The sequence below is a fragment of the Nannospalax galili genome, unplaced genomic scaffold (genome assembly GCF_000622305.1).
Source record: "Nannospalax galili isolate Female #2095 unplaced genomic scaffold, S.galili_v1.0 scaffold3005, whole genome shotgun sequence".
NCBI lineage: Eukaryota > Metazoa > Chordata > Mammalia > Rodentia > Spalacidae > Nannospalax > Nannospalax galili.
In genome coordinates, this window is record NW_008352538.1 from 57,044 (window position 1) to 71,113 (window position 14,070).

The window sequence follows — 14,070 nt, forward strand, 5'->3', positions numbered from 1 at the left end:
ATGTACACTACATTTTTATATATAATTATGCTATTTAATGTCTCTAAATATTATATACAGAGAAACATGCAGATAAATATTTTGTACTATAGCTATCGCAACACAAGATACGTACATACATGATAAAACATATACTATATATAGATATATAGATAGACATTGAAAACTTATATTACATCACATATTGAAATAACATATAATACATACAGATTTGTGATATATCTATATCCAGGCATATAATATATATAGAACTATGTGATCTATATAGAGGTATAAAATGTAAAGACACATAACTTACATATATCATGTATTATATAGAGTTATGAGACAAATATATAGGGTATATTGACATTATATAGGTAACTAGACATACTACTTAATGTGTATCTGTATATTGCAGAAATGAAGTAGATTTCATATAGACACATATTATCGATATAGAAATATAGTGTACATAAACAATCTATAATCAGGTATAATTAGATATATGTGTATATATTACCTAGAGAGAAATACATAGACGCGTACATATTCTATATAGGTCTAGACATACTACAAATTGATATATACACATACATTATACATGATATAGATTTCGATACATACAAATGAAATTATATAATATAGAGACATAATATGCACTATATCGAGATCTCTAATATTCAATTTACATATAATGCATGATGTATTATATATACATTATTTACAATTAAGTATCTTCTATATAGAGAAATGTACTATATATTAGAGACAGGAATACAGCCTACACTGTGACATATGAAATAACATGTTTTATGGAGCAAATTTCCAATATCTTGAAATATGGTATATGTATAATGTGCCAAACGTATATTGTAAATATATAGCATATATTTCTACATACACGTTTATACATTAAAAGACAATATATAGGCTATTTTAGAAATATTTACATGGACAGAAATTTGCATATGTTATCTATAAATACGTATTGAGAGACGTGTGTTGTATAGATCTACTCCATGCAGAAATTTATAGTGTATGTCATATAACACATTTTACATGTATGTACATATATTTCTAGAGAGACAAACCGCAACATCGTATTTTCTCTCTAGATATCATATATAGAACTTTGTATGCATAAATATATCCACGTAAGTGTAATGTAGTCTACATATATTTCTATATAAATACGTATTCTTTTTGTACATAGATTCGTATGTTTACATATGGCAAAATATATATTCTAGTTATATATAAAATACATAGATGTACATGATATTTTACTATTGTAAAGACAGTATATTTATATGTAAGTATAGCAATGTGTAAAATATTTATATAAATATATAGATCCTATCATACATAGACAAACGTTTTTATATAGAACCATGTATATCTATATAAAAATATATAGACATATTTATATATCAAAGCACATACATGTATAACATCATATATAAAAATATATAGGTGTAACATATATAACTATATGCATTATACATAAAGAATAGATTCCACATTCTATGTAAATAGAAATATATCGATATATTAGTACATAGAAATATGTAGCCATATTGTACTTCTATGTACAAATATATGCATGCATAACACACATAAATATATAGGCCTGTAATAGTTATATACAGAAGTAGATCGACATATATGTATAGAAATGTATCGATATGTAATATATCAATATATAGAAATATACGGATGTATCATATTTAGATATAGAAATACATGCATGCATAACATACATACGGATATATCGATATGTTTGTGGAAATATATGGATCATGTATTGCAGATCTGCAGAAATGTAGATATGTAATATACTGCATTTATATATGAAGATATTGATCTGGAATACATTCACCTATCATTAGATGTATAGATAATATATGGTTCTGTCATATGTTCAGACAGATAGATGTATAGACACCATAGCGATCTGTCATTTGTCCACACATAATTAGATGTGTTGATAACATCAATGTCATATAACATAACATCGATGTTATAGTCACATAATTAGATGTGTGGATAACATATCGATCTGTCATGTCTTCATAGACAACATATCGCTCTATCATATATGTTCACTTCATTAAATGTATAGGTAATATCGAGCTGTCATATCTTTACATCATTAGATGTATAGAGAACATATTGATCTGTCATATGTTGACATCATTAGCTGAACAGATAACATATCAATCTGTCATATATAACATGATACAATATGGATCTGTCATATGCTCACATCATTAGATGCATAGACAACATATCACTCTATCATATATAACATATGATAGCATATCAGTCTGTCAAATGTTCATATGATCAGATGATATATTGATATCATATGTTGATATGTCGATATACTGACATAGAATTACGTATTGATAAGCAGACTCTCTATGTAATAACTCTGTCAACTGTTCATATGATTAGATGATATACTGATATCATATGTTGATGTATCGCTATACTGACATGTAACTACATATTGATAAGCAGACTCTCTCTGTGTAATAACTCTGTCTCTGTGTGGTGGCGTCCCAACCCCGCTCGTTGCCCCAATCGGGGCACCTGGTCCCTTCTGGCCCGCTAGCTCGTTGGGCTCTGACATCGTTAATCCCTTTTTCCTCCCGATGATCCCCCCACTTCTGCCTGTACCCCTGCCTCAGGTGCGAGTTCTGCCTATGGGTGCAGTGCTCAGTCCCTGTGGGCTCTGGTCCTGTCCCTCCTCGCTGACTGAAGCTTTTAGGAGCATTATCTCTGGTCCCACACCTGCAAATGTCAGTTTCCCTATCTGCATGACAGTACTGTGCACAGTACCTGCACAGTGGCTCGACTCTGGGGTGTTTACCCCCGTGGCTAAGTAGAAGAGGAGAAGGAGACGCTAACAGGAGGATGAGCCCAGGAGACAGGCACTAACAGCAGGATGAGCCCGAGCCAAGTCCTGGCTGTATAGTACTCCCTCTCACCTGTGGACAGCTTCTTCCACGTCACCAGCGGCCTGGGCTCCCCGGTGGCCTCGCAGTGGAGGACGGCGTCGGAGCCGGCGGGGACTGAGAGTGTCGGGGGCGGCCGGGTACTGATCCTCGGTTGTTCCCCGCGGGGCCAGAACCGTGGCACGGATCCACTGGCAAGGCTATTTTCAGGAGGCTGTGCCGAGGGCGTCCTCCAGGGCGCGCGGGTGGGGTTGATCGGCGGGGTGTGTGAGCTCAGGGTGGATGCGGGGCCGTGGAACACCGGTGGTGCGGGGGGCCCAAGGGCGACCCAGGGTGGAGGGGACCAAGGCCTGGGGTGCTGCATGGGTCGGAGCCCAGGGACGCGGTGCGCCCTTTCAGGAAGATGACTGCTGACTCGCGTCAGTGGCTCTTGCATGCCGGGGAACTGGGGTCTGGGTGGCTGTGGTGGGTGCGGGGTGCTGGACTCGGTTAATCTGGGGGTGGTGATTCCACGGACACTGGGTTGGCGGGTGCTCATTTCAGGACGATGAGTAGAAGGAGTGTGCCGCTGGGGATTCTGGGTAGTCGCCTGCCATGGCCTCGAGGTGCCCGGGGTGGGTTCGGTGGGCTCTGGAAACCCACCGGAAGTGACGTCACCCGCGGCTGGGACCCCAGGCAGAAGGTTCTGCGTGCTGATAAGGACTTCCGGGTCCTCTTCTGGTTGTGGAGACGAAGTCCGTGGTGCCCAGGTGGAGGCTGGGGTACTTGGTCCGTGCACAGTCATCCTGGCTGGGCGCTCAGTGCTAGGCTGGAGTGTCAGGAGGGTTGGGCTCAGGGTGGGCGGGACCCCAGATGTGGGAGCGAGTGACGTCACGGGGGCAGCAGTCCAGGCGGAAGTCGGACGGGGAAATGGAGGTGCGTCACCAGGACGAGCAGTGCTGGTGTCTGAACCGGAGTTGGGTGCTGACTGGGGGCGGCCGGAGTCGGGGCCGGTAGTGACGTCATCCGCTTTTTCCTTGGCATCGCCAGCGTGCACTGTGACGTCATAGCCTTTGGTTTCCTCTGCGTCTGGATGACGTGTGCTGGGAACGGCTTCCCGGACGTCCTGAGGAGACCGATGGACTTCTGAGGCCGCAGATGTGCCCACGCCAACGATGTCATCTGAGTCTTCCGTATTTGCAGGGTCAGTGACGTCATCTGAGTCTTCCCTGTCCGTGGGGTCAATGAGGTCAACGGAGCGTTGAGCGTTCGTGAGCCCAACGACACCGGCTGAGTCCTCCAAGTGCCCTGGGCCAATGACGTCATTGGTGACGGCATTATGAGATGGACGGATTTTTAAGGAGTCTGTGGAATCTTCTGTGCCAGTGACGTCATCCGAGCCTTCCGATTTCGCTGGGCCAATGACGTCATCCAGGACGACACTATGCGACACAGGGTGCTTTAAGGAGGCTGTATTGTCTCCCACAACAGTGATGTCATTGGAGTCTTCGGCGTTCGTGGAATTAACGACATCACGGGGGGCGGTCGTCCAGGAAAGTCCCCCTCCCACAGTGGAGTGCGCCACATCTTGTTTACGGTCACGTGGCAGGTTGGGCGTGGATGCCCACGGCGCTGACGTCACGGCAGGCGCGGTGATGGGGGGCCTGTGCGGCCTCTTCCGGTGCTTCCGCTGCTTCTCGGGAATCTGAGCCGTGCTGGGCACCGGGGACGCTTTCAGCAACGTTGGCTCCTGCGTGTTGGGGACTCGCGAGGGTGATGTCATCGGGGGGCTTGACCCTGGCCGGAAGCGGTGCGGGCGGGGCCTCTTCCTGCTGCCCGGTCTCCTGCGTGGCCCCAGGGCAGATGGGGTGCTTCCTGGGGGTTTTTCTCCAGTCCACACAGGTGCAGGGGCTGTGGGGAAAATACTCCTGAAAGTGGGGACCAGAGACGGTGGCCCGCCATGTTGCCTCCCACTTTCAGGAGACCTAGCATCTTGGTCCTCACTTGGTTCACTTGGTTCAGCACTTTGCCGGGCACTTTCGGGAGGCTTACCGGAAGTTCGGCCCCTCTGTGCGTGCTTCCGTGCCCCCTTCCTGCCCGGCCTTCCTGGCTGGGCATAGTTGGGTCGGTTTTCTCCCTGGACCTGGGTTAGGCTTCTGCCTTCAACTGGGGTGTGACCTTCCGGTGACCTTGGGCTGCTGGCGGGAGCCATGCTAAGTTCACCTCCTCGGGTGCTGGGTGCTTGGTCGTGCTCAAAGCCTCCCGTGGTCTCTGGCTGTGAGGTCGTGGAATCTGGCGCTGACCAGATATCGTCACCGGGCCTTTCCTGTACAGTGACTTCCTGGGCAGAATTGTCATCGCTGGCTTCGGGGACCTGAGTGTACGTCATCTGCTCCTCAGGTGACGTCACAGGGTCAGCAGTAGACGTCATCGAGTCCTGGGCGGACGTCATCAGGTCTTCAATGGACGTTATCGTGTCCTGGGTGGATGTCTTTGGGTCCTCGGTTGACGTCGTCGGGTTCTCACGGAACGTCAACGGGTCTTGAATGGACGTCCCACTGTAGGCCACCAGGTCCACACTGAACATCACTGGGTCCTCAGTGGACGTCATCAAGTCCCGACGGGACGCTATCGCTGTCTCCCAGTCTGTACTGTCCCCTGCTGACGGTTCCATCATAGTTGCATCTGCAAATCCTCCAGAAAGTTCTGTGCTTGGCCCCCGGGGCTCAGCGTGCTCATCCAGCACAGATGCATCTGCTGACGACTCTTCTGCCATGTTTGCCGTCTGCTTGGAAGTTGCGGGAGACCCTGCTGGTGCCAGAGACGTCACTTCCGGTGGGGTTTGAGCGAGGAGAGTGCTGGTCTGAGTACTCCAGGGTGGTTCTTCATCTCCTGAGGCCTCTTCTGCAGTGTTTCCCATCTGCTCAGGAGACACAAGAGGAGGAGACGTGGCTGGGGCCAGAGAGATAGTTTCCGCTGAGGTTTGGGGGGGAAGAGTGCTCAACAGAGTACGCAAGGGTGCTTCATGGAACAGAGATGCATGTCCTGAGGCCTCGTCTGCCGCGTTTCCCGTCTGCTCTGGCGACGTAGGAGGAGGAGACACGGCCGGGCCCAGAGACCTCATGTCCGGTGGGGTTTGAGCAGGAAGAGTGCTGGACTGAGTCCTCCTGGGTGCTTGGGTTGCCCGAGGGAGGTTCTTGCCCCGGACTCTCGTTTCCGCTGAGGTTTGGGGGGGAAGAGTGCTCAACAGAGTATGCAAGGGTGCTTCATGGAACAGAGATGCATGTCCTGAGGCCTCGTCTGCTGCGTTTCCCGTCTGCTCTGGCGACGTAGGAGGAGGAGACACGGCCGGGCCCAGAGACCTCATGTCCGGTGGGGTTTGAGCAGGAAGAGTGCTGGACTGAGTCCTCCTGGGTGCTTGGGTTGCCCGAGGGAGGTTCTTGCCCCGGACTCTGGCGAGGATGTGGGCCCAGCGCTCCGGGTTGATCTTGCTGGCCACGTTCACCCTGCGCCGGGATTCAAACATGCGGTGCCCCTCGTCGGGTGCTGGGGGTGCTTGTTCTAGGTTGTCCCACAGTTTCGGTTTCCTGCGCCCTTTTTTGGGTCTTTTTTCTGCCCCTGGGGCATCATCGTTGGTCCCGATGATGCGATCTCGGTCCTCAGGGCTCGGAGCGGTGCCTAATGACGTCACTTCCCGTCCAGAGCCGTTCTCGTCATCGTCCACATCACCGGGAACTCTGGGAAAACCCTTGGCGCCTTGACGTCGCCTTCCGCCTTTGGGGAACCGGTTCTGGACTGTCAGTTCCACCGTGAACTGGTCCCACCCCAGCCGGTTGACAGCCACACACGTGTAGTAGCCTGTGTCACGCACGTGCACGCGTGGCATGTGCAGCGCCCCTGAGGGCATCAGGTGTGCGTGTGACGTGTTGGCCGTGGGCCCGATCATCCGGTTATGGGGGATCAGCCAGCTGATGACAGCTTCGGGGACCGAGGACTCCGAACAGGGCAGCGTGACAGAGGCTCCGGGGTGCTTGTGGACGGTGCTGAGGACCGAGTCCCGTGGGGCAGTATCCGTGGACGGCAGCACCAGTACTCGGTACTCCGTCCGGTCTGTTTCGTCCGTGACGTGGGCCACGCACTGGTACACGCCCGAGTCAGAGGGCCGCGCGGACTTGATCCTCAGCCAGCCGCTACTGAGGATGGAGAGCCTGCCGTCCGCGTCGTCCGTGGGTGCTCGTAACACAGTGCCCCCGGGCAGGATCCAGAAGATGGACGGACTCTCGGAGGCCTTGACGTGACAGCTGAGCTGGTAGTTTCGTCCGTGACGTGGGCCACGCACTGGTACACGCCCGAGTCAGAGGGCCGCGCGGACTTGATCCTCAGCCAGCCGCTACTGAGGATGGAGAGCCTGCCGTCCGCGTCGTCCGTGGGTGCTCGTAACACAGTGCCCCCGGGCAGGATCCAGAAGATGGACGGACTCTCGGAGGCCTTGACGTGACAGCTGAGCTGGTAGGAACTGCCTTCCAGGACAACCTGGCTCCTCTGGGCCTCGGACCCAGGTTCTATCATCACCCAGCTGCTGCCCCGAGCCTGGGTGCTGTCCTTGGTGGTCACGGTGTGGGAGTACCGAGCACGGTAGGACAGCAGCACCTTCTGGGCGGAGCTCAGACGGCGGTTGAGCTGGATCTCGATGGTGGGTTGCATGACCCAGGCCGGCTCCGCGTAGACCTGGGCCCGGACTCCAGTGTAGTACAGAGTCTCCTCGTCTGAGTCCTGCCGGTACTTATAACCAAGTTGTCCCGGGTGCTTATAAGCAAGCGCCCCCGCGCCGTTGGCCGTGTCTTCGCGGTGCAACTTGACCGGAACCTCGCTGTAATACGCGATCAGTTTCCAGAGCTTTTCGTAGTTTTCCCGGGTCATCGGACACGTGACGTCAAGAGCCACGGTGGCCATGACGTCAATTTCCAGCGCCTCCGTCTGGTTCAGGTGCACGTCGGACAGACTCCCGGGTTTGATGATGTCACACAGCAGCAGGATGACGTTCCCGTGCTCGTCCGTCATGTTCAGGGTGAGGTTCCACCCAGGGGTGGGGATGACGTCACGGGGCAGCTGGGCGTTTCCGGTCTCCTCTAGCAGTGCGTCACCTTCGTCATCTTCCTCATCCGGGTCGGCTCGACTTCCGTTGAGCCTCAGCGGGGACTCCAAGGCGGGTTTGCTACATGTGACGTCACTCAGCGTGTGAAGCTCCTGGTTCCGGAACGTGCTGGGCGTGGCACACGCGGCGCACAGCTGACCCCCGTCGTAAACTTTGTCCTTCTTGCACTTCAGCACCCCTGCGGCAGGCCCGAGAGAACGGAGCTCGTGTCAAACCCCCCCACACTGGGAAAGCCCTCCCGAAAGCAGAAAAACCCTCCAGAGAGTGCTCGGGAGCCGAGCCCCGGTCCTCCACACAAGCAGCCAGTACCCTGAACCACTGAGCTGGGTGACCTACTGGAGCCACTAAGCTGTCAGCACTCCCCAGTGCGGCCGACAGGCTGTCAGCATGACGTCCTGGGACCCTCAACACGAGTCTTCACGGCCTTCGCTGCACTGGGGACGCAGCTCGGCCCCAGACAGGGTTTTCCCAGCATGCAGCGGAATTTTCCTGCCTGCAACAGGACCTTTCCCAGCATGCACCTGGAGTGTTCCCAGCATGCAGCTGAAGGGTTCCCAGCATGCACCTGGAGTGTTCCCAACATGCACCTGGAGGGTTCCCAGCATGCACCTGGAGGGTTCCCAGCACGCAGCTGGAGTGTTCCCAACATGCACCTGGAGTGTTCCCAGCATGCACCTGGAGTGTTCCCAACATGCACCTGGAGGGTTCCCAGCATGCACCTGGAGGGTTCCCAGCACGCAGCTGGAGTGTTCCCAACATGCACCTGGAGTGTTCCCAGCATGCACCTGGAGTGTTCCCAACATGCACCTGGAGGGTTCCCAGCATGCAACAGGTTTTTTTTTCAAAGCACTCGCGATGAGAATTTTCTGAGCACAGAACTGAGTTTTTCCCTGCATGCAGCTGCATTTCTTTCCCAGTGTGCAACAGGAATGGTCCCAGCATGCAGCTGGAGTGTTCCCAGCATGCACCTGGAGTGTTCCCAGCATGCAGCAGGTATTTTTCAAAGCATTTGAGGCACTCTCCCAGCATGCCACAGGAATTTTCCCAGCATGCAGCTGAACACCAAGGCCGCTCACCCTTGGATCTCGCCGGCCAGTTCCGGAACCAGCCGGTCTGGCAGTCGCAGGCCCAGGGATTGGCGTGCAGATAGAGGTTTTCCAGCAGCGGCATGGCTCCCAGCATGCCCTGCGGCAGCCTGCTGAGCCGGTTCTCCCCCAGGTAGAGGTGGCGGAGGGTGGAGAGCCGGAAGTGGCCGAGCACGGAGAAGGTGGCGAAGGTGCCCGGGTGCAGGTGCTGGATCGAGTTCCCCTCCAGGTGCAGCAGGCGCAGAGCCGTCAGCCCGGCCAGCGCCTGCGGGTGGATGAACTCCAGCTGGTTGTGGTCCAGGTGCAGCCGCACCAGGCCGGACAGGCCCTGCAGGGTGCGCCGCGTGACCACCCGGAGCTTGTTGTAGCTGAACTTGAGCACCTGCGGAGGAGGGTGCCGGGTCGGAGAGCTCGGTCAGCAGCACCGGGTGCCCATGCTGTACAACGAAGCCCGGTTCCCACCGCCCACACGATCTCAGGCACCACCTGCCGTCCTGGGGCCGCTGTGGGCACCGCACACTCACACACTCAGTTACCGGTGGCGGGTGGAAGGGGCATGAGGGATACGGTTTCCATGGCAACCGGGTGGGCATCTGGGTCGGACCGGGAGGGTCCCGGAAGGACTTTTACCTGCAGCGAGCTCAGGTCTCGAAGAGCCCCGTCGGGAATGGCCGGGATCTCGTTGCCATGGAGCATCAGCAGCTCCAGCTTCGTCAGGCCCGCGAAGGACGTTTCTGAGAGCGCATGGATGCTGTTGAACCTGGACAGGGACGTCAGCCGTCACCGTCATCACCATCACCAGCAGCATGACATCATCCATCATCATCATCATCGTCACATCATCCGTCATCACATCATCATCATCACATCATCATCGTCTAGCATCGTCACCATCACCATCATCACCACCACCGTCGCCATCCTCATCCATCAGCATGACATCATCATGATGACATCATCACCGCCATCATCCGTCCCAGGGCTCACACGACATCGCACAATCTCATGAGGCTCCAGCTCCTGCGCACCCATTGCCGCCTGGTGGCCTATGTACGGCCCTCACATGCTTCACAGACACGCATGTACACACACATACATGTACATGATTTCAAAGCAAAAATGTAAAAATATGACCGTTTACAAACAACAGCGGGTGGAGGCATGTTTGAGTCCCAGCCCCCGCGTGACACCTCACAACCACCTGTAGCTCCAGTTCCGTGAGACTCCATCTCCAAAAACTAGCACCAAGAAGGACACGCTAACACATGCGTGCGTCAAGCCACACGATGCTTCAGACAGTGCGGCGATGCGGTGACGTCCTTTTGGACGCTTTGCTTTCGTTAAGTTTATATTTTATCACGTGCGAGAGACTGTGCACCACTGTGATTGCAGCACCCACAGGGGCCTGGAGACGGCGCTGGATCTGATCCCGTGGAGCTGCACTTTAGGAGGCAGCACCCTGCCATGTGGGTGCTGGGAACTGAGCGTGGGTCATCTCTCAGAACAGCCAGTGCTTTTTAACTGCTGAGCCATGTTACGGACTGTGCCCGTGCCCACTGAGCTATCAGCGCTCTACACGCTTAGCGACAAGCACTCGACCCACTGAACCACAAGCTGTAACCTCTGAGCTAAAAGCACTGTACCGAGTTACAAGCACTCTGCCCACTGAGCTGCAAACACTATACACACTGAGCTATAAGCACTCTACCCACTGAGCTACAAGCACCCTATTGACTGAGCTACAACCACTGTACACACTGTAGCTCCGTGGGCAGAGTGCTGGCAGCTCAGTGGGTAGGGTGCCTGTAACTTTGTAGCTCAGGGTAGAATGCTTGTAGCTCAGTGGGCAGGGTGCTTGTAGCTCAGTAGACAGAGTCCTTCCCTAGCCTGCACAGGAACCGTGTCAGTTTTCCGTCTACAATGCTGTGTGACGTCACTCTGTTACTGTCTTCAAGGCACGTGACCTCAACCTCCGGGCCAACCAGGTGGTTCACGCTGCGTAATCAGTGACGTCATGGGCTGTTTCCGGGTGGGCAGCCTGGCTTCACCTGGGAAGGTACTTCCGGCTTAGCGTAAGGCCATGACTTAGACTCCCGCCCCCCAAATGCCACGTGACTTCCACGTGACGTCACGGCTCCGCACATCTGTCCACCAGACACTTGTCTCAGGCCCATGTGCCTGTATCTCTCTTGTTGGAGGGAGACTAAGCACCAAGCACTCCAACCTGACAAGCTCGACAGCAACCACGCACAATTGTGCATCCCGCAATGAGCACCCTCCCCATGTCCGACCCCCTCCGCGCCGACCGGCTACGCACCCCAGGTTGATCCGCTCCACGTCCCGCGCAATCCCGGCAGGCACCGCGGCCAGCGACCTGAAGGTGCAGTGCAGCTCAGTGGGCGCGTAGCAGGCGCAGGGCTGTGGACAGGGGCTCGGCTGCGCGGGGGTACTCAGCAGCAGCAGCAGCAGCAGCACCGGCCCCCAGCGCGCCGGAAACCGCATCCTCGGGGACTTCCGGGTCCGGAGAGGAGAGGGAAGAAGTCTGCAAGGATGGGGCAGTGGTTAGCGCCGGAAGTGACGCTGACGGACAGGAAGTTGAGATCGAATGGGCGGACAGGGCAAAGTCCTCCCCAAGTGTTAGAGAAGCGAAGGGGAAAGCAGGGAGGTAAAGGGCAGTGCTTACTCCGGGGAGCGTATGTTTCCACCTGCCCAGCCTACACACTACAGCTCTTCCCAGGCCACCGTCCTTCTCAGGACCCACCCTTGTTCTGGGGAGCGTATGTTTCCACCCTCCGAGGAGGCAAACACACCTAGCTCCTCGCCAGTGCCCTTCCCGGGAAACATCCTTGTTCCAGGGATCGTATGTTTCCACCAGCCCAGTCTGTACACTAGAGCTCTTCCCAACCCAGTACCTCCCCACTCCCCACCCCTCCCCGAAAGCCAAGCATCCTTGTTCTGGAGATCCATTTTCCAACTGTCCAGCCCTTTCTAGGTCAGTGTGCTTCCTGGTGGGGGGGGGAGCTACGACACGGAGGGGCGGGGAGGGGGATCCTTGTTCCGGGGATCGTATGCTTCCACCGATCCAGCATGCACCCCACATGTCGGGCTTAGTCCCCGAGTCCAGGGCCCCCAGGCGGACGCCCCCCCCCCGCAACCTCCATCTCCGGTCAGCCCTGGTTTCCTGCAGCCTGGCAGCCTCCCCCCACCCACACTCTCAAGCTGAGGCTCGGGGGTGTTGGGTGCCGTGTGCAGCAAGTCCTGGCAGGAATATGGGCCCGAGCCTGGGGCCCAGCCCCGCCCCCCCGCCCTAGGCTACCGGGCGAGTCGCGGCGTTTCTCACAGTTTTCTGCTGTGCGGAGCCGACCTCGGCCCGCGGTCCCGCCGCCTGCGCTCTGCAAAGCCGGGGCTATGCGGTTCTTCACCGCTGGGTGCTGGGACTCAGTCCAACTCGCCCAGGGCGGGAGTGAGAGGACAGGGCGGAGGGAGGATGACGGAGAGGAAAGGATAGGGCAGAGGAGGAGGAGGGGGAGGAAGGGCAGACGCCGAGGGGAGTCTCACAGTCTTCTGCTGTGCGGAGCCGACCTCGGCCCGCGGTCCCGCCGCCTGCGCTCTGCAAAGCCGGGGCTATGCGGTTCTTCACCGCTGGGTGCTGGGACTCAGTCCAACTCGCCCAGGGCGGGAGTGAGAGGACAGGGCGGAGGGAGGATGACGGAGAGGAAAGGATAGGGCAGAGGAGGAGGAGGGGGAGGAAGGGCAGACGCCGAGGGGAGTGTGTGTCTGGGTGACGCCGGTTTTCCGGGTCCGGCTTCCCGTCCCGCGTGTGCGGGTCGTGGGTGCAGGGTCGTGGTCCTGGGTGCGGGTCACGCGGGCGGAGGAGACTCGAGCGCCGCGCGGCCCCGAGCCCGGGATGCGCCAAGTCCGCCTGGAGCCGAGTCCCAGCACCCTCCCGGCTGCCCCGCCCCGTCCGAGCGGGGGAGCCTGTGGCTGTCGGCCCCGGACGCTGCACCCCGCGGAACCCCCGGGTCCCCCCCGCCCCCAGCAGCCCTCGCGGCGTCCTCACCTGCACGGGGGACTCCGCGCCTCTGGACAACGGAGCGCGCGGGTAATCCGCAGAGCGGTCCGGGCGGCCGCGGATAATCCGCAGAACGGCAGCCCCCCCCTGCCGGCCTTGTGCGAACATGCGTGCGCCCACACATGCATGTGCAGGAGGAAGCCGGGACGGGGGGAGCAGCCCGTCCCACGCATGGACACGCATGCACCGGTCCATGTCCACCACGGCAGCGCGCGGCGCGACGGGGAAAGGTACAGAGACCCGCAGCTCTCCACCGCGCAGAAAACCAAACGCGGCACACGCGGGAGCCCACGTGGGACACGCACGCGGCCCCGGATCCCCGGAAGCTCCACATAGCAGGGGAGGACATCCGGGACACGAGGCAGCTGCGTGGACTGAGCCCCACACGATAGCTGCACGTGTGAGCCCACAGCAGTCAGCACGCACGCGACGTGTGCAAACCGCAGCCAGACGGGGATCCAGTGTGGACGCGGGACACGAGCCGGAACCGGCCTAGCCTAGGTCGGAGATCTCCCGGCTGAGACAAACATGTCATGTGCATATGTGTTCACGCATGTGCACGTGTGTGCATGCCTGCGGAGCTGAGTGTATGGACATGACGTCGTGTACATATGCGTGCATGTCACGTACCTGAATGCACGTGAGCACCTGCAGGTGTCAGCGTAGGGAGATGATGTCATACGCATCTGCACGCCTGCACAGGTGGATGCATGGAGATGCTATACGCACGGGTGTGTGTATACGTTGGTGCGTGCACGTGCAGGTCTGTGAACACCTGCAGATGTGAGAGTGTGGAGAGGATGTCATGCAGATGTGTTCACGTGTGTATATGTATGC

General features: G+C 55.3%; 1 protein-coding gene across 1 annotated transcript in view; it reads right to left on the reverse strand.

Moving 5' to 3' along the window:
* The window catches only part of Mxra5 (matrix remodeling associated 5), a 22,412-nt gene extending 9,105 nt beyond the window's left edge, over positions 1-13,307 (reverse strand). The window contains exons 1-6 of the mRNA XM_029554318.1: positions 13,222-13,307; positions 11,479-11,703; positions 9,792-9,921; positions 9,153-9,543; positions 7,410-8,254; positions 2,976-7,209 (exon numbers count right to left, since the gene is read on the reverse strand). Of these exons, the coding sequence (XP_029410178.1) occupies positions 2,976-7,209; positions 7,410-8,254; positions 9,153-9,543; positions 9,792-9,921; positions 11,479-11,663 (5,785 nt within the window). The 5' untranslated portion in view covers positions 11,664-11,703; positions 13,222-13,307. The remainder of the gene's footprint in view (positions 1-2,975; positions 7,210-7,409; positions 8,255-9,152; positions 9,544-9,791; positions 9,922-11,478; positions 11,704-13,221) is intronic.
* Between the last annotated feature and the right edge of the window lie 763 nt (positions 13,308-14,070).